Source organism: Ipomoea nil, unplaced genomic scaffold (assembly GCF_001879475.1).
Source record: "Ipomoea nil cultivar Tokyo-kokei standard unplaced genomic scaffold, Asagao_1.1 scaffold1043, whole genome shotgun sequence".
In the NCBI taxonomy this organism is placed as follows: domain Eukaryota; kingdom Viridiplantae; phylum Streptophyta; class Magnoliopsida; order Solanales; family Convolvulaceae; genus Ipomoea; species Ipomoea nil.
In genome coordinates this window covers 13523804-13544310 of record NW_017617471.1, presented here as the reverse complement: position 1 = coordinate 13544310, position 20507 = coordinate 13523804, and the positions used below count along the sequence as shown (strand labels likewise).

General features: G+C 38.2%; 1 protein-coding gene and 1 long non-coding RNA gene across 2 annotated transcripts; one reads left to right on the top strand and one right to left on the bottom strand.

Moving 5' to 3' along the window:
- The first annotated feature begins 6020 nt into the window (after positions 1-6020).
- Positions 6021-19708, top strand: LOC109182386. The gene is made up of 3 exons (XR_002054369.1): positions 6021-6031; positions 15387-15403; positions 19630-19708. It is a non-coding gene; the product is annotated as an uncharacterized LOC109182386 (long non-coding RNA).
- Positions 17315-20128, bottom strand: LOC109182385 (GDP-mannose transporter GONST3). The gene is made up of 2 exons (XM_019332559.1): positions 19922-20128; positions 17315-18825 (listed from the first exon to the last, which is right to left on the bottom strand). The coding sequence occupies exon 2, from the start codon at positions 18817-18819 to the stop codon at positions 17683-17685; it is 1137 nt and encodes a 378-aa protein (XP_019188104.1). The 5' UTR covers positions 18820-18825; positions 19922-20128; the 3' UTR covers positions 17315-17682.
- Positions 20129-20507: the final 379 nt, after the last annotated feature.

Below are 20507 nucleotides of genomic sequence, written 5' to 3'. Positions count from 1 at the left end.
TATATATATGTTTAGTTTGTGCGTAATATATATATATATATATATATATATATATATATATATATATATATATTAGTATGTATTATATATACTATATATTATATATATTATATATTATATATTATATTATATATAAAAAGAACTAATTATTAGATAATATTAAATAACCAATGCAAAATTATTATAAAGATGTACCTAAAATATGAGTGTAAAATGTGTCTATCAACTATGCCGATGAAGTATGACCATGTGGTGGCTTCAATAACAGAGTCACACAAAACCGAGCTCTTATCAATTGCAGAGCTGAAAGGTATGGTAGAAAGTCATATTGACAGGATTGCGTCAAAATCGGAAGAACCACTAGCAGAAGAAGCTTTGAAGAGCCAAGTCACCCTTAATGTGACTGGCACTAATCAAAGAGGTGGAGGATCTGGTAGAGGTCGTGGAAGAGGAAGAGGAGGTTCTAGTGGAAGAGGTCGTGGTAACTCCAACCAAGGAAGAGGTGGAGGTAATACCAAACAAGGTAAATTTCCATTTCATTGCTACAATTGTGGCAAGTATGGACACAAGATTGCAGATTGTTGGTATAATGAGGACAACAATCGTGAAAATCAAGCAAACATTGCTGAAAATACTGCTGAAAAGTCTGGTGAGAATTCTGAAACCTTACTTTTGGCCAGTGATAGTTTTTCTGCAGATAAAAACATATGGTTCTTGGATACTGGGTGTAGTAACCATATGTGTGGGAAGAAAGAATTGTTTTTCGAACTAGATGAATCAGTCCGGTCTGAAGTAACGTTTGGCAATAAGTCAAAGGTGTCAATTTTGGGAAAAGGTAAAATCTCTATTCAGTTGAAGGAACTCACAATTTTATATCCGATGTGTTCTATGTTCCTGAACTACACCAAAATTTGTTGAGTTTGGGTCAGTTGTCAGAAAAAGGATATAAGATACATATTGCTCAAGGGTGTTGTACCATTGAAGATGCTAAAGGAGTTTTGATTGCAAAGGTAAATATGTCCCAAAATCGACTATTTCCTTTGAAAATTAAGCATACTCTCCTTGATTTCTTTAATTCTGAAGTTTGTGAGTATAATTGGTTATGGCATATGCGGTTTGGGCATTTTCATTTCTCTGGATTAAACTATCTTGCGAGAAAGGAACTTGTTTCTGATTTACCTGTTGTGAATGTCCCTGATCGTATCTGTGAGATTTGTGTGATTGGGAAAAAGCATAGAGATCCCTTTCCCGTGGGCAAGTCAAGGAGAGCTACAAAACAGTTGGAGATTGTTCACTCAGACCTGTGTTCGTTGGAGGTTCCCTCACATGGAGGTTGTAAGTACTTTATTACTTTCATTGATGATTTCAGTAGAAAAACATGGGTTTACTTTCTGAAGCAAAAGTCTGAAGCATGTGATATTTTCAAACAATTTAAGGCTTTTGTTGAAAAGCAGAGTGGTTATGAGATTAAAATCTTGAGAACTGATAGAGGTACAGAATATATTGCCTGTGATGATTTTCTGAAAAAGAAGGGTATTCAACATCAGATGACAGCTAGATACACTCCACAACAAAACGGAGTGGCTGAGAGGAAGAATAGGTCTATCATGGATATGGTAAGGTGCATGTTGAAATTCAAGGATCTGCCTAAACCTTTTTGGGCAGAAGCTGTTGCTTGTGCTGTCTATGTGTTGAATAGGTGTCCAACTAAGAGTGTCCATGATAAGACGCCCGAAGAAGCTTGGAGTGGGAGAAAACCCTCTATCAAATATCTCAAGGTTTTTGGATGTTTGGCGTATGCACATGTGCCAGATCCATTGAGAAAGAAGTTGGATGATAAAGGTGAGAAATGCATATTCATTGGTTATAGTGACGCTTCAAAGACTTATAAACTATACAATCCTGAAACTAAGAAGGTTGTTATAAGTCGTGATGTCACTTTTGATGAATATGGTGTCTGGGATTGGTTAGCTAAAGATGAAAGTTCAGTTGTTATTCCTGTTGTTGAAAATATTGTTGATGAGCAACCGATTCCAGATAATGTCCAGTCTCCTTCACAGCCAGAACCGTCAGTGCGGCGATCTCAGCGCGAGCGCCACTTACCAGCTCGCTTGCAAGATTATGTTTTGGGTCATGATAATAACCTGTCTGATGAAGAGATTATTCAATTTGCTCTCTTTGCAGATTGTGATCCTTTAACTTTTGAGGAGGCTGCTACAGAAACTCATTGGCTTAAGGCGATGGATGAAGAGATACGTGTCATTGAAAAGAATGGTACCCGGAAATTAACAGAATTACCTCCTGAAAAGAAGTCAATTGGAGTCAAGTGGCTTTACAGAACGAAATACAAGTCAGTATATCCAACTTGAAGACGGAGACATTTCTTAAATTGAAGAAGGAGATATTGGGATGACCAATATATCCAACTTGGTTTAAAGGAGGCAATGTTATAATAATAATAATAATAATAATATTATTATTATTAGTAATGGTTAAACCAAGTATTAAATTAGTTTGTTATGAATAATGCATGGATGCAGTAGGTGGGTTATGCATGGTATCACTACATAGATTGTGGCCTTAATTGTAGCTTTACATGGAGCATTACTCCTAATCTTTAGCTTTATTAGTGGTTATCTTTTAGTATAAATAGGTTACTATTGTTCATTCATTAATCATCAATCAAGTTATATATTCCTCTCTCTCTCTTCTCAATATATAAATATAATATATAGATATTATATTTAATATATATTATAGATATATTATATTATATTTAATATATATATTATATTTAATATATCTAACAAGGGCCCCCCACACCTCGACCCGACAGAGCATTTGGAAAGATGTAAATCATGGTAACTCAACTGAATATGAACCACAGAGGCTAGACCTGTATTCACTGCGTACAAGGAACCCCTCACTTTGAGAGGTGTTCCATTATTATTGTTATTATTATTATTATTATTATTATTATTATTATTTGGTGCTACTGAAGACGCATACAACGTCCTATCTGTCCTAGACGTCCAGGCTCCATTAGCATCAACTAAAAGGAGGTCTTTGACGCAATCTGGAAAATAACCAATAGACGTGATGCCTCAGTCTATCTCTTAAGCCATGCTAGCAAGGTGATCTGCACACTTGTTCCCTTCCCCCGCAATATGGGAGAACTGAACATTATTAAAGCGCTTAGCCAAATACTTATAGTCATTGATGAGCTTGACACTCCTCCATCTTCCTGCTCCCCCATGATCGTCACCACCGCTGCCGAATCCATCTCAGCCCAAAGTTTGGTGAACTCACTCCTCAAGTTGAGCCCTAGACCATTCCTTGTTATTCAAGCATAGATTGCACCAGCACGCAGTAGTGTTTAACATTGTTATTTAGCTATTTCTGTATTAGTTAATTACAGTTTTACTCACCTTTATAACTTAATTAATTTATGAAATTTGATACTACGTATTTAATTTTTAAAGAAATGTGACTTTTAATCTTCAATTTTTTTTTAATTTTTGTACCATATTTGATTTATATAACTTTGATTAAAGGCAATAATAAATTTTCAATATAAAAATTGAATTTTAACCTTCTCGTAGTTGTTAAACCGTGGTATTCTCTTTTGCTATCTTTATAAAACAAGAAGATCAACTTTATTAATTAATTAAGCATATAGGGAGGTGGTATGTAATAGAAGGAAAATCAATCACCTAAGAATGGTAGATTTTAGTTTCAAAAAAAAAAACAAAAAAAAAAACAAAAAACAAAAAAAGAATGGTAGATTTTGTTTAAAAAAAAGAAAAAGAAAAAAAAAACCAACTTGGATTGTCTATTAAAAAACAAAAAGAATGGATAGAGATATAGATTTTAAAACTAGGGATGACAATTCTACCCGCACCCAATGAATTTTCTATATCTTCACCTTTATGGGTTTTAAAATACCCACACAATTTGAGTAATGAGTCTCGGTATGTGGGAATTTTGTATACTCGTGCGGGTATGGGAGCGGGTGTGGAGAGGTATCTCATCCCCATACACGCACCCGCACTTATATATATTGTTATTAGTATTCATTTATTATATAAGTTTATATATATTTTATAATTAAAAATGCATAATGAATTGCAACGCGGCAATAACACAAATAACATGAGTAAACACTTAATACAATTTATACTATCAACATAATTTTAGTTCCAATTAATGACTAATTTTATTTTAGCTCTTATTAAATTTTAGAGTTAAATATAATATTAATAATTAGAGTTGCAGGTTGGGTATTATCCACACCTGCATGTTATCCAAAGGGCCCCACCGCCCCACGTAGCAGTTCTACAGCTGCTGCTCCACAGGCTTCACAGCAGGTCTTCGAATGGTAGACGCTAGACTTCAATCGCAAAATGACACAACTTATGGATTCATCACCATCACATCATCTCAAGGGAATTTTCGAGTAGCTAAAAATGGTACATTACGGTGTGTTCAACATCCTTGGCGGATTCAGAAAATTATGTAAATGAGAGCATACTTAAAATAATTTTAGAATTATTAAATGACAAAATATCAAACACTTATAATATGGTTCAAATCATAAGCGAACCTAGTGTGGGGACAGCTGCCCCCACTCCCCCACCCCACCCCTATATATATATATATATATATATATATATATATATATATATTGATAATATCAATAGTTTAAGTAGCTTAGTTGGTTGAACTCTAAATTTTATATTATAAAAGATTTATCTCATTAGCAATACTTTTAATTATTTTCTCTCTTTCATTTCTTCACAAGATAAATTAAATATTTTTAGTCTACTTTTTATGAATCATTTAATTAACAAATTAAATGCTCTTTTAGTCTAGTTTTTATAAATCATTTAATTAATATAGTATACAAGTTTATAGTATACTTTATTGTATTCGAATTAATTTAGAAAAATCGATCTAACTAAAAGAAATTAAAATTTAAAAGTATATATGAATATATTGTTATTCAAATTCTTTTATCTAATTGGTTATGTTTCATATTTTCTCATAAATATATTGTAATTTATAATGTATTTTGTATTTTAACTTTATTATGGTTGTTTGATATTGTCATTGACATTTTTAACGCCATTTAATATTCACCCCCCACTCAGAAGATTTTATGGGTCCGTCATTGTACACACATAATTGTGCTTCTTACTATAATTAGTATTGATGGAGTTATATGCAACCACAGTTGTTTGTGGTTTCTTCTCCGTTTCTATCAGGGAGGATCCAGAAATCTTTTCCCGTGGTGACGAAAGATTGAAACTAATGATATATTTTGAAAATAAAAATGATACACTTGGGCTGAGCCATAAATATTATTGACTATGCATGAAAAACCAAAATATATCAAAATGCAATAAAGAAAATATTCAAAACAAAATATGAAACATAATTAATTAGATAAAATAGTTCGAATGAAAAACACATTATAAATTACTCGTCTCACTATTAATATTTAAAAATTTAAAAAAAAAAAAAAACAATGTTACAAATAAAAAATCTAATTAGAATATCAAATTTAGAAAATCCGTGTTTTTTTTTTTTGGATTTGAATCTTCACATTTATTTAAGATGAAAACAATATAACTTACCATTTAAGCTAGCTCAACATTTGTTAAAATTTAGGCATAATTAGTAGGTATACATGTTTACTATGTATATACATAAGGGACCTATATATAATGTATATAAAGGGGATGGGGGTGGGGGGTAGCTACCTGCATTGCCCCACTGAGGATCCACCCTTGATCCCCATATTAGTAGATTTTTTAGTCCCATTGTCAATAGGCTCTTGGTATTCATATCAACAAATGTCTAGGCTCCAATATCAATGGGTTTTCAGTTTGACGGTCTCGATATCAATGGACTTTCCAGTCTTGATATGAGAAGACTTCTTGATCTTGATATTAGCAAACTTTTTGATCATCGCTACTAGACAAGTCAACTTCACCATCATTTAATCCGCTACCACATCAACAACTTACATGTGTTATTTTGAGACGCAATGTAAATGTATGAGGTAGTAATGACTTGTTAGTTGTTACTACTTTGAATACTTAGTACGAGAAACTGAGAGGCTAAGGGTCTGACCATAAGATCGAGAAGTTCCCATTAATACAATATAAGTTGTAAGGAATCAAAAGCATTTTTTTCTCCTGGTATAAAGAGATTGATTCCTTACTGTTGGGTAATATGGTTGTAAAATCCCAAAATAATAATAATCCTACGGAAAGATTAATATTATGTGGGAAAACAGAAAAACAGGGAAGGAAAAGGTTGAGTGTTTGGGTAAAGGATTTAGCACGAGTTCGAACACGAAGTTCTTTTCCTTAAAACCTTATTTGCTACCTCCCACAAGTGCTAGGAGCGTTGTAGCCTAGGTTTCCCAGGATAAAACGTGCTACGATTCCTTGTTTAAGCACCTAAACAAGGAACCCAGCAAACAAAGCACAGTATGAACACTGTTGGCAAAAGAAGAGAGTAGAAGCAGAAGTTTTGAAGCTGAAAACTACTGGATTTCCTTAGTTTCGTGTACTGTGTAAAATGCTACTGCTTCTACCTCTCTTTATATAGGGATGTTGGAGTGATAGCATTCAACATGGCCTTTAATTGGTATTAAACCAATTGTATAACACCTGTAACGGTCACCCACTAAGTAGGATTAAACTCAGAATTTAAAATTGGAATTAAAACAGTATTAATTCCGTAACAGATGAGTTTAATCTGTACAACAGGCTGAACTTTCGGGTTTCAGACCGTTGGGGTGCAGGTTGACACGAGAGCACACGAACCAGGCAACACGAGAGTACATCTCTCGTGTGCACTGTGGTGCAACCCGAGAGTGCACTACTCTCGTGGTCACAGATGCACGAGAGTTGTGCTCTCGGTGCACCACAACCTCTCGTGCTACACACGAGAGTAGGTGCTCTCGGTTCGGTTCTGGCCGAACCAAGTGACTATACCAGATGGAAAATGATACCGAAGTTAGGCATAACTTAGCCCGCAAGGCCAGCCCATTTTCGGTCGACATTCGTGCCCGCAGGTGCCGGCGCACGCGAGCTCGGGCTTGATTTTAAGCCTTTTTGATGTCCTCTAGTTGGATTTTGATTTGCACCCCCCCCCCCCCCCCCCCCCGCGAGAGAGCCTCTATGCTATACAATTCTACAAGATTGAAAAGAGCTCATGTATATAAGGGGGGCAAATCTTGTTTCCAAACCAATGTGGGACAAAGTCCTACATTTTCCCTTCATTTCCCAACTTAAATGGGTCTACTTTGAGAATCAATATCTCATTCACCCATTATCCGTTTTGAGCGTACAATATATCAATCTCTTCGTCTTACTACGAAGAATCCGAATCCACTTTGTCCCGACCCAAATCGGAAGTGGACCCCACTGATAATTGTACCACAAAATAGCCACTTAATATGCCATTTTATGCCATTTTAAGCTAATTTTTCCAACAATCCCCCACATGAATGAAAATTGATTTTCGGGGTAGTTTTAAAACGGAAACAACTATGTTCAACGGTCGATCCCTGCATAGGATAGGTAGGGTCACACCCTTTGAACCTTCCCTCGTGAAGATACATTTACTCTACTGACTGTACGGTAGAACGCGATGTCTTTGAACCGACTGCCGTTTGTGTAGACGATGACATATCTCACACAGGAACCTCCCAACCATGCTTTGTTCTCATGATTGTGCCCTTTTTGGTCGTGGGTCACCATTCTTGGTTCTGCAAGAGTTTGTGAAGAATTATGCCCGTTAATTCTCCTTTGAAGCGACCCTCACTTCTCTCTCACATAGGTGATTCTTTCCCGAGTATCCCGCATACTCACATATGTCAACCGACATTCGAATCACTAAAGCATTTAACATGCTAACCTTGTACGGGAGCCACTGTTTCTAACGAGGAGTGGTAGGGAATCCGAGACCCCCACAGTGACACGCTCCGTTCCATAATTTAGTTGTCCCATTGAACCTAGGTGCCAGCTAGGTTGGGTGTCCACTATAGAACTTTATACCAAGGGCTTTAGACCCATTCCTCGTCTCAACTTCTCCACAGCTACTCTACATAACCCTTTGGTTAGCGGATCCGCTATATTGTCTTCTGACTTTACGTAGTCAATCGAGACAACACCAGTTGTGAGAAGTTGTCTAATGGTATTATGTCTACGACGCACATGTCTAGACTTACCATTATACATATGATTCTGTACTCGTCCAATTGCATCTTGACTATCGCAATGCACACACATTGGAGGTACAGGTCTTTCCCAATTAGGAATATCCTCTAAAAAATGGCGTAGCCATTCAGCCTCTTCGCAACATTTGTCCAAGGCTATCAGCTCAGATTCCATCGTGGATCTAGCTATCACGGTATGTTTAGAGGATTTCCATGCAACGGCTGCACCGGCTAGTGTAAACACGTAGCCACTCGTGGACTTGGAGTCCTTAATATCGGATATCCAGCTAGCGTCGCTATACCCTTCAAGTACAGCAGGATATCTCCCATAGTGCAGTCCAAGGTCTCGAGTATACCTTAAGTATCTCAGAACCTTCACTATTGCCGTCCAGTGCATGGCACCGGGGTTACTCGTATATCTACTGAGTTTACTAACCGCAAAGGCAATATCCGGCCTAGTACAGCTCATTAGATACATCAAACTACCAATAACCCGAGCATATTCTACTTGAGAAATACACTCTCCGTGGTTCTTGGTTAGATGAACGCTTCGATCTAATGGCGTCCTAGTCCCTTGATGATTATCCTTGTTAAATTTTTCAAGGATTTTATCAATATAATGTGATTGGCTTAACACCAGACCATCAGGTCTTCTAATGATTCTAATCCCGAGGATTAAATCAGCCAAACCCATATCCTTCATGTCAAATCTCGTATTTAACATGTTTTTTGTAGACTTAATCATTCGATCGTTACTACCAACGATGAGCATGTCATCTACGTATAAACAAAGAATGACATAACCGTCTATCGTTTCCTTAACGTAGACACATTTGTCACTTTCGTTTATTTTAAACCCATTAGTTAACATCGCATGGTCAAACTTCTCGTGCCATTGCTTAGGCGCTTGTTTTAAACCATATAGCGATTTAACCAACTTACACACTTTCCTTTCTTGGCCCGGAACCACGAACCCTTCGGGTTGTTCCATATAGATTTCCTCATCTAACTCGCCATTTAGGAAAGCGGTTTTAACGTCCATTTGATGAACTTCCAAATTCCGCAGCGCGGCTATAGCAAGTATCATTCTAATGGAATTTATTCTCGTCACGGGAGAATACGTGTCGAAGTAATCAAGGCCCTCGCGTTGCCTGTAACCCTTGATTACAAGCCTAGCCTTATACTTCTCGATGGAACCATCGGCTTTCATCTTCCTTTTAAAGACCCACTTGGATCCTAAGAGTTTACTACCCGGAGGAAGATCAACAAGTTCCCAAGTGTGATTCTGTAAAATAGAATCCACTTCACTTTTAATAGCCTCTTTCCACATTGGTCCTTCTGTAGAAGTCACGGCTTCTCCGTACATTCGAGGCTCGTTTTCTATCAAACAAGATAGAAAATCGGGTTCATTTTCTAATAAACAAGTTAGAGTACTCGAATCGTACTCCAATAAGTAAGTTAAAAAATCTGGACCAAATGATTTTCCAACTCTCGCCCGCTTACTGCGTCTTGGCTCGAGCTCGGGTTCTCTCTCGGATTCCCTACTATCATTATCCATAGCTTCGTCAAACGTTCGTTTTGACGAACTCGGTCCCTCATTGGACCTACAGGGAAATACATTTTCAAAGAAAGATGCATTCCTTGATTCTATTATCGTGTTCTCGTGTACGTCCGGATTATGGGACTCGTGTACTAAGAACCGATAAGCACTACTATTATGTGCATAGCCAATAAAGATACAGTCCACTGTCTTAGGACCTATCTTTACTTTCTTAGGTGTTGGCACCAAAACTTTGGCAAGACACCCCCACACTTTCAGGTACTGGTAGGAAGGTTTCCTACCGTTCCACAGCTCATAAGGAGTCTTATCAAGCTTCTTGTGGGGTACCTTATTTAAAAGGTAATTACTTGTCAAAATAGCCTCACCCCACGCGTCTTGAGGTAGGCCCGAACTTATAAGCATCGCATTCATCATATCTTTCAATGTACGATTCTTTCGTTCGGCAACACCGTTCGATTGAGGTGAGTAAGGTGCAGTACGCTCGTGTATTATACCTACACTCGCACAGAAGTCACCAATAGGTGCTTCGTACTCACCACCTCGATCGCTTCTAACTTTCTTAATCTTACGATTAAGTTGGTTTTCAACTTCATTCTTATAAAGAATGAATTTTTCCAAGGCTTCGTCTTTGCTTTTAAGCAAATACACATAGCAATAACGTGTGCTATCATCGATAAACGTGATAAAATATTTATTACCACATCTCGTTTGTATCGATCTAAAATCGCACAAATCACTATGGATTAATTCAAGTGGTTCAGTTTCCCTTTCAACCGATTTGAAAGGTACTTTCGTTAATTTTGCCTCAACACAAATTTCACATTTGTTATTTGTGTTAATTTGAAAATTAGGAATATGGTCCATGTTAATTAATCTACGTATAGAATTATAATTAACGTGACCTAGTCTACCATACCACAAATTGGAAGACTCAAGCAAGTAAACGGAATTAACTTTGCTCTTATTCATGATAATAGGCATTACATTGAGCTTAAAAAGCCCATCAGTTACATAACCTTTGCCTACAAACATTCCTAACTTAGACAAAACAACCTTGTCTAACTCGAACACCATGCGAAAGCCATGCTTGTTCAACAGTGAGCCAGACACCAGATTCTTCCTCAGCTCTGGAACATACAGCACGTTGTTCAACGTCAGTTCCTTCCCGGAAGTCATCTTCAGAACCACCTTGCCCACGCCTTCCACAGCAGACTGAGCAGAGTTTCCCATCCAAACCTTCTCGCCCTCAACGATCTCAAAGGTGTTGAACATTTCTCGGTTGCAACACAAGTGCCTTGTTGCACCAGTGTCGATGAACCACTCTCGTGGGTTAGAGTCCACGAGGTTCACCTCGGTCACCATAGCCGAAAGGCTAATCTCGACCTCCTTCTGATTGCTTTCCTCAACCATGTTGGCTTCAGAACTCTTGTTCTTCTTCTTTGGAACTTTGCACTCAGAGGACTTGTGGCCAGTCTTGCCACAATTGAAACATTTTCCATGAAATTTCTTCTTGGTAATGCCTCCTTTCGGACCTAGCTTTTGCTTGTCCTTCTTGTTCTTCTTGGAGTTCTTAGCATGTTCCACAACATTGGCTTTAGCGCCAACAGTGACAGAATTTCTGCCATCATTCGTCCTGTTCCCCTCCTCAATTCGGAGTCGCTGGATCAGGTCCTCCAGGTTCATTTCCTTTCGTTTATGCTTAAGGTAGTTCTTGAAGTCCTTCCACCCTGGAGGCAGCAGGTGGATAACAGATCCCACTAGGAAGGCTTCACTCAACGTCATGCCTTCGTCACGGATTTCATCAAAGATTAGTTGTAAATCTTCAACCTGACTTAGCACGGTTTTGGAATCAACCATTTTGAAGTCAAGGAATCGGCCAACCACAAATTTCTTTGCGCCGGCATCCTCACTTCGGTATTTATGATCCAAAGCTTCCCACAGCGCTTTCGCTGTGCCAATCTTGCGATATACATCGTATAACGCATCACATAATCCATTTAGGATGTAGTTTCGGCATAGGAAGTCCGAATCCTTCCAATAGCCAACTGCCATTACGGATTGGGCATCCTGTTCCCTTAGTTCGGGAACCTTCTCAGTCAAAAATCTCGCCAAGCCGAGAGTTGCTAGGTAGAACAACATCTTTTGTTGCCACCTTTTGAAATTCAATCCAATACCGGTGAATTTCTCCGGTCTTTCGGCCGAACCACTCGGTACCGTAGGTACCCGAGTCATGGGAATATATCCCTCGGTGCTCCCACCGTCTTGTGAACCAACGTTCACTGGTGTAGCCTAAGAATTAGCAACATTATTGCCATTCCCACCACTGTTGTTCTCAACAACATTCTCCTCCCCGAGAGCGGGCAAAACTGGATTCTCCATTTCTTCTAGGAAATTAGAGATGAACAACCAACGGGAAACGTTTATAAGGTTTTAAGATTGTTGGGAAATATGGTTGTAAAATCCCAAAATAATAATAATCCTACGGAAAGATTAATATTATGTGGGAAAACAGAAAAACAGGGAAGGAAAAGGTTGAGTGTTTGGGTAAAGGATTTAGCACGAGTTCGAACACGAAGTTCTTTTCCTTAAAATCTTATTTGCTACCTCCCACAAGTTCTAGGAGCGTTGTAGCCTAGGTTTCCCAGGATAAAACGTGCTACGATTCCTTGTTTAAGCACCTAAACAAGGAACCCAGCAAACAAAGCACAGTATGAACACTGTTGGCAAAAGAAGAGAGTAGAAGCAGAAGTTTTGAAGCTGAAAACTACTGGATTTCCTTAGTTTCGTGTACTGTGTAAAATGCTACTGCTTCTACCTCTCTTTATATAGGGATGTTGGAGTGATAGCATTCAACATGGCCTTTAATTGGTATTAAACCAATTGTATAACACCTGTAACGGTCACCCACTAAATAGGAATAAACTCAGAATTTAAAATTGGAATTAAAACAGTATTAATTCCGTAACAGATGAGTTTAATCTGTACAACAGGCTGAACTTTCGGGTTTCAGACCGTTGGGGTGCAGGTTGACACGAGAGCACACGAACCAGGCAACACGAGAGTACATCTCTCGTGTGCACTGTGGTGCAACCCGAGAGTGCACTACTCTCGTGGTCACAGATGCACGAGAGTTGTGCTCTCGGTGCACCACAACCTCTCGTGCTACACACGAGAGTAGGTGCTCTCGGTTCGGTTCTGGCCGAACCAAGTGACTATACCAGATGGAAAATGATACCGAAGTTAGGCATAACTTAGCCCGCAAGGCCAGCCCATTTTCGGTCGACATTCGTGCCCGCAGGTGCCAGCGCACGCGAGCTCGGGCTTGATTTCAAGCCTTTTTGATGTCCTCTAATTGGATTTTGATTTGCACCCCCCCCCCCCCCCCCCCCCCCGCGCGAGAGAACCTCTATGCTATACAATTCTACAAGCTTGAAAAGAGCTCATGTATATAAGGGGGGCAAATCTTGTTTCCAAACCAATGTGGGACAAAGTCCTACATTTTCCCTTCATTTCCCAACTTAAATGGGTCTACTTTGAGAATCAATATCTCATTCACCCATTATCCGTTTTGAGCGTACAATATATCAATCTCTTCGTCTTACTACGAAGAATCCGAATCCACTTTGTCCTGACCCAAATCAGAAGTGGACCCCACTGATAATTGTACCACAAAATAGCCACTTAATATGCCATTTTATGCCATTTTAAGCTAATTTTTCCAACACTTACAACTTATATTGTATTAATGGGAACTTCTTGATCTTATGGTTAGACCCTTAGCCTCTCAGTTTCTCGTACTAAGTATTCAAAGTAGTAACAACTAACAAATCATTACCACCTCGTACATTTACATTGCGTCTCAATATAACTAATAAATAGCATAGACCAAACCTGTATACCTAGGTCCATTTTCTCCATCAAGTATATATCATATGCTTGCATGCTTCTAGATTGGTTTGAAGGAAATTTTCTTTGTAATAATCCTTTCTCATAATGTGAGATGAGAAACCACGTACATACAGTATACACTGAATATGGGAGTGAGGTCGTGTTTGGATTGGGACCTTACATTTACTTGCTCATTCAATCGAATTTGACTGATTTTGAACTTATAATTAAGAGTAGAAAAACACAATATGCAAAGGACAAAAACAAAAAGTAATTGATGTTGGAAAAATTGCTTGTATTCTATAATATTTTGAGATACAACAAAAAATACAGAAGAATAAGGCCGGGAACATAAACTAGATCATTTGACATCTTCAGACGTGTACTCAATTTTTTATAAGTCTTTAATCTCGCTTTGATAAGCAACAGGGATATTCGATTAAAACTTATGAGATTCAAGAAGATATACAGAAATCACGGGCTGCTCTGCCAAGAATTTCACTGTTAAGTTGTGTAACTAAGAACTTTATCTAAAGATATATTCTCAAGTGTGTACTGCAGATAATACAGGAAAAAATGGCAGCAGTGATGAAATAAACTTTTCATCTCTCAAACTTTTATCAGTGTAAAACTTTTCATCTCAGACCTCTCTTAGAGTACTTGTCTGACTTTTCTAAGATCTCCCCCCCCCCCCCCCCCCCCCCTCAGATTGCTCTCAGACCACTCTAAGATCTTATATCTCATATTCTTTTCCATGTATCTCCAAGAATAAATATATAAACATATATATGAGTTACTACTGAGCAAGGTTCTCGAGTATAGTGGTCCCGCCACCTATGGTCCTAAACTTCCAAATCAACCCTTTGTGATCCTCCAAGTTTCAAAATTGACCTGCCATAGTCCTTCCGTTAGTAATCTCCGTCTCAACCGTCAAATGAAAAGGCATAAACGACTTTTCACGTGCTGCTCACCCAAAACAATTCATTTCGCGATCTGAAATTAAAACTACCCCAACCTAACCTTAATCTCTCTCCATCCCTCATCTGGTGGAGCTCTGCCGTGACCGCCGCCCCGCTTTGCTGCAAATTCAGCATTTTCAGGTTATTACCAAATCTTTCTCAATTTCAATTCCGTGCCTCCCTCGCCCTCTTCACTTGTGGCCACTGATTTTGTTGTTCTTTAGCTATCATGAACTAGAGGTACGGGAATGGAGGGCCGAAGCTGGACTTGAAGCTAAACCTATCGCCGCCGAGGATGGCCCCCCTGCCGGTACACAGGGGAATAAAAATCGACAGTACACAAAGGAATAAAAATCAAACCCAAAAGATAGAGAAAACACAATTTAGCCGCTCATGACACATCTCAAGCTTGCCATCTCTTTGGAGTCTACATAGTTGGCTGGAATCACAATATATAAAGAGTAGGGATAATTGAAGAATACAGAGGATCTTAGCCAAAAAAATAATTTTGAATATATTAACCAAAAAAATGTAGATAAGGTTTGCACCTTTTTTGTGGCACACCTAAAAAAAAATGAATAATATGAGAATCAATTTCTCAAGCATATGCATACATGGTTGTAAAAATCGGTCTAGGCGCCCGCCTAGGCGCTAGGCGCCTCTAGACAGTGGCGATTTCCCCTCTAGGCGCCCGCCTAGCGCCTAACTCGGTCGATTTGGCTGCCTAGCGTCTAAATTAGTCGAGTTAACTCGTCCATTTCAGTCGAGTTAACCTGATCGGCTCGGCCTATTTTATTATTATTATTATTATTATTATTATTATTATTATATATATATATATATATATATATATATATATATATTTGTGTGTGTGTGTATGTGCGCGCGCATACATATATATAATATGACATATATACACTCGTAGACTAGTTTGATACTTTGAATCTTTGGATGATTGAAGTATTTGAGTATTTCATATTTGATTAAATGTTGAAAGCAACCTCATTAAAATTGTCAAACGGCAAGTCTATCACTATTTTTTTGGCGCCCGCCTAGACTCCGCCTAGGCACTAGGCACTGTCCGGGCGCCCGACTAGCACCTAGCGCCTACTGCAACCATGTATGCATATCATCAAAATTACAGAAATACAAGATGATGAAGATCGCAAACTCAAAAATGCAAAACCAAAAAAGAAATTCAGATCGGAACATATCGTTTCATAGCCAGTTTGGCGGTAACTCCCAAGCCAACAACCACGCTGCCGATAACTCCAGCCATAGCCGCCCTGTAAAGCGCGCCAGTCCCTAGCCCCGCCAGCACGCTGTTGATGACAACATTCGTGTCTCTAACTACCACCATGCCACTCTCCATCCCAACATAAAAGCAACCCTATGACACTCGTCCGGTTACCAAATTTGCGACCGTTGAGACCCGGGCTCAGAGGCTTTGGCTCCCACATAAAACCCCTTAGGACATCCTCAATAATGTGAAGATTTTGAGTGGGTTTGATTAGGAAAGAGAAAATGGGAGAAAAAAAATAAAAAAAAAAAAACAAAACAAAATAAGAAAAAAATAAAATCAGAAATTAGAAAATAAAAATAAAAATAAAAAATTAAAGCTTAACACGCCTGCTGGGCATGCTATTTCTGCGCAACGCGCACAGTTGCGTAACAAAAAAAAAAAAAAAAAAAAAAAAAAAAGGATGGGACCACATTTCCGACAAAATCTCCATTTTACTGCAAGCAACTCATTTTTTTCTCTCACTTCATCCTCTCCAATCCACCTCACTCAACATTCCTCAAAATCTGGTCCAAGATCCCCTAATGGGGATGCTCTTAGCACCCCCGAAGGTGGCGCCGTTGAGCTAGCCAATACCAGTATAATAGGTGAGGTTTTCGCGGGGGAGAGATTAGGGTTATCAGGGTTGGGTAATTTTAATTTCTAATTTGTTTTGGTGGAGTAAAAAGTGAAAAGTCGTTTATGCCCTTACATTTCACGGCTGAAACGGAGATTACTAACGGAAGAACTATGACAGGTCAATTTCGAAACTTGGAGGATCACGAAGGGTTGATTTGGAAGTTTAGGACCATAGGGGGCGAAAGCACTATACTTGAGGGACCTTGACTGTATTAACTCAAACATATATATATATATATATATATATATATATATATATATATATATATTCAACCTCTCAGGAGAAGTTATCAAGAATTTCCCGTTTGCTTTAGCCAATCTTGATAACAAAAAACCCGTGTTTCTTGTTCTGTAACTTTCCCTTTTGCAGCTCTGTGGTTCAAAGAAGGAGAATTATGCGAATGGACACTAGCTCAAGAACCGTGGTTGATAGAATTGTGCCATAATCGGTTTTGCAGTTCCAATCAACGCGAGATGCAGTGACTTGTTCGTTGAGATATGTTAGTTTGTTTCAAACTGACAATACACCATTTCCTCTCAATAAATTTTTTTAGGATAAGGGACAAAGGATTTAATTCCTCAACTCCCTTTCTGATTGAATTTCACTTATTCTTGAAACCTACATTATATCAAATTCTCAACAGTATATACTATTTCATTGAAGTAAAAACAATATTGTTTTTTTTTTTTTTTTGTTTTTGCTTGTTGGTACATTCCTATGCTGTAAATTTTGACAGGCATAAGCACAAGCTGGATATTATGAATTTGTTGTTGTTTTGTAGACAAGAAAATCAGCAGATTTAGTGGTACAATCACTTTGGAAAAGATGAACATTTAAAGAGAGGTTTAGAGCTGTGTTTGATACAATTGCAGTTGACAAATGAATCATTCTAACATGTTTTAAAACCGCGACCCGGCCTATAGTGAACGAATAAAAGAAAGTTGCAGAATAATAAGTTCCGAGTCTTGTATCACTGATAACTAGTTGGAAATGATCTCTCCGCTCTGCACTTTGGGCTATTTACCCCTCCCTGATAGGTTTCTTAAACCTAGAAGTGAAGCACTGAGAAACCATCTGACAGCCTAAAGAATGACATAAATTCGTATCCAAACAATTAATTGGCTATTGCTTTCCTCCTTCAGATTCTGTAACTTGTTTCTCATTGTTATTGCTATCGTTGCCGCTCTGCATTTCAAGCAGTTTCTCTTGTTCCTCCTCCTCCCCTGTTTGTGGACTCTCTTTCACACCCTTTGGTTTATTGCTTGTTGATTGTTGGTACATGATGCCACCAGACATGCATATCAAGAGCCCCACTGTTCCAATAAGAGTAGAATGTTTGTCCCAAACAACAAGATTTATAACAACTGTCAATAGCTTGTTAACTATGCCGAGAACAGTAAATCCAGTGGCAGAGATGGCCTTGCGACAGGAGAATCCGAAGAAAGAAATGGATAAACCAAACAAGCATGAGAGCCCTACGGGCAGGACCACTTGAAAACTATACCAATCTGATTCCTCCTTATCATGCTTAATTTTCTTCAATTCCCCCATTATAAGTAGCTCAATTGGAAAAAGTAGCAGTGCCTCGAGGTTGTTGTACAGCACAAGACCCCATGTGTTCAACCCAATTGTCATAACAACGTGCTTGATGTAAACAAAGTCAATGGACATGCTCACTAAGTAGGCCAATGCCCAGCTATAAGCAGCGAGAGTGAACTGGTAATCTGTCATGACATAAAGCACGCTACCAGCAAAGATGGTACCAAGTGACAACCATGTCTTAATTGTTGGCCAAGGCTGGTGGAGAAAGAGGGTCTCTCCTATTGCAACAAAGATGGGGACTGCTGATCTGAAGACAATAAACGTATCAACATTGGCATGGAGGAGAAGTTCACTGTTTGTAAAAAGAGAGAGGTAGAATATAATCGCTGCAGGTAGAAACCGCCACAATGTCAAAAGCTCAAGCTTATCGTGTTCTAATAACTTGAGACACCCACAAATGAGAACCCCAGCTGCACTCGTGAAATACTGCAGGGCAGTCAGTGCACCTGGGTAAGGGAATTTCATTATGGCCCACTTGTTTATGATAGACAACAAAGATGCTGAAATACAGTACCCGGCAGCTACGCCATAAACCGATGCTCGTTGAAGTAAGTCGTTGTACCAGGTTGACTGGACATCATGCGAAGGAGGTGGAGGAGTAGCATGAAGAGACTGTGCAGTACTCTTGCCTTTAGGATTTTCCACATCATTCGACATCTGAATCTAATGCATGAGTTTAAAAAAAAAAAAAAAAAAAAAAAAGGTTTTGTTATTCATCTTAACAATCACATTCGTTTAGAAACAAAAGTAGTTAAGCTAGAAGAGTAAAAATCCAAATACACGCTGATAAACTCTTTCTTATCTCTATCCTACTTATATCTACATTTGATGTCAAGGCAACACTACAACCATCCCCCATCCTCCCTGAAGGGGAGCCAAATACGAGATTGATTGTTATAGGAAACAAGGAGGGCGGAGCCAGGATTTTTCTTCAGTGAAGGCGAAGAAGCAAAGGAAAAATAAATTCAATAAGGTTCAAATACAAATAAGATATTCATAAATGCTTTTCCTTTTAGCCGGATCAACTTCAAGTTCATCTATGTTAACTTCAATACGAGGCCATATACTTTACACTTTGCAACTACCTTGACTAGATGAATCCTCAAAAGTTGATTTTCTTTTAAAGAAATTTTCCATAACTAAACCAACATAATCAAGTAAACCAACATAATCAAGTAAACCAACATAAGCATCTTCCTGGACTAATTACTAATCAAGTAATCAACAAATAACAAGTAACATAAGCATCTTACTGGAACTACATTAACAGATTAACTAATTACTAATTAGTCATTACTAATCCAAATTACCAGATTATGTAATTAATGATTAACTAGGGATAATCCACAGTTAGTATTTAGTAATTAACTAGTAATTAACAGATTAGTAATTCACATAAGCATAATCCATTAATCCACAGTTATAAAATAATATAATGAATTAATTAGACAAAATTAGGGATTGAAGACTACTTTGACCTAATTAGACAGAATTAATTGGGCAAAATTCAGGAATCAGTGAAATTGCATCAGTGAATCATATCAAAATTAAAAAAATAAAAAACACAAAATTAGTGCAATTAGGTCAAAAACTACGGCAGCAACTAGTATCAATTGAATTAGCCAATTAGGAGGAAATTAGGCAAAAAATTAGGAAAATTAGGCAAAGAATAAATGATTGAAATTAACATTTATAGTTCTTGAGATTGTGAGAAGTTGATGTTCAGTAGTAATAGTCGAAGAACTGAAGAAGACCAAACCTGGTGGCTGGTGTCGAGGCGACTGGCGAGGTTGGGGGGAGGGCGCAAGGCAGAGGAGGTGGCGAGGCAGTGGGAGGCGATAGACCGGCAGGAGTGCTGCCGTAGTGGGTGCCTGGGCGGTATGCGGTGGCGACTTCCAGAATCGCAGAGGAAGCAGAGCGGAAGAAACGAGCGAATGAGCGAGCTTGGTGTTAGTCTGGGTGGAGAACAGATATTATTTTTTTAATATATATTTAAATAATAAAGTTAAAGGTCAAGATCCAAATAATTATAATAATTAGAAGTGTACAATTTTTTTGGTTTATAAAAGGGAAAATTTCAATTTTGGTCTACTGACTATTAGAGTTGTGTTAATTACAACACTTATTATCAAAAATGTTAATTTAGTATCTTGACTATGCAATTTCTATCAATTTTGGTCACGCCGGCCAAATTACCGGCGAGTTGTGACCGAAAAAACTTAAGTCAACATATGTACCGGTCTTTTCTTGTTCCTTCTGATTTGGGAAAATGAGCAAAGAATTATGCGTCTAATCGGGGTTTGTTCGTAATGAGCAAAGATTACATAGATGTAAACCTAGGCCAT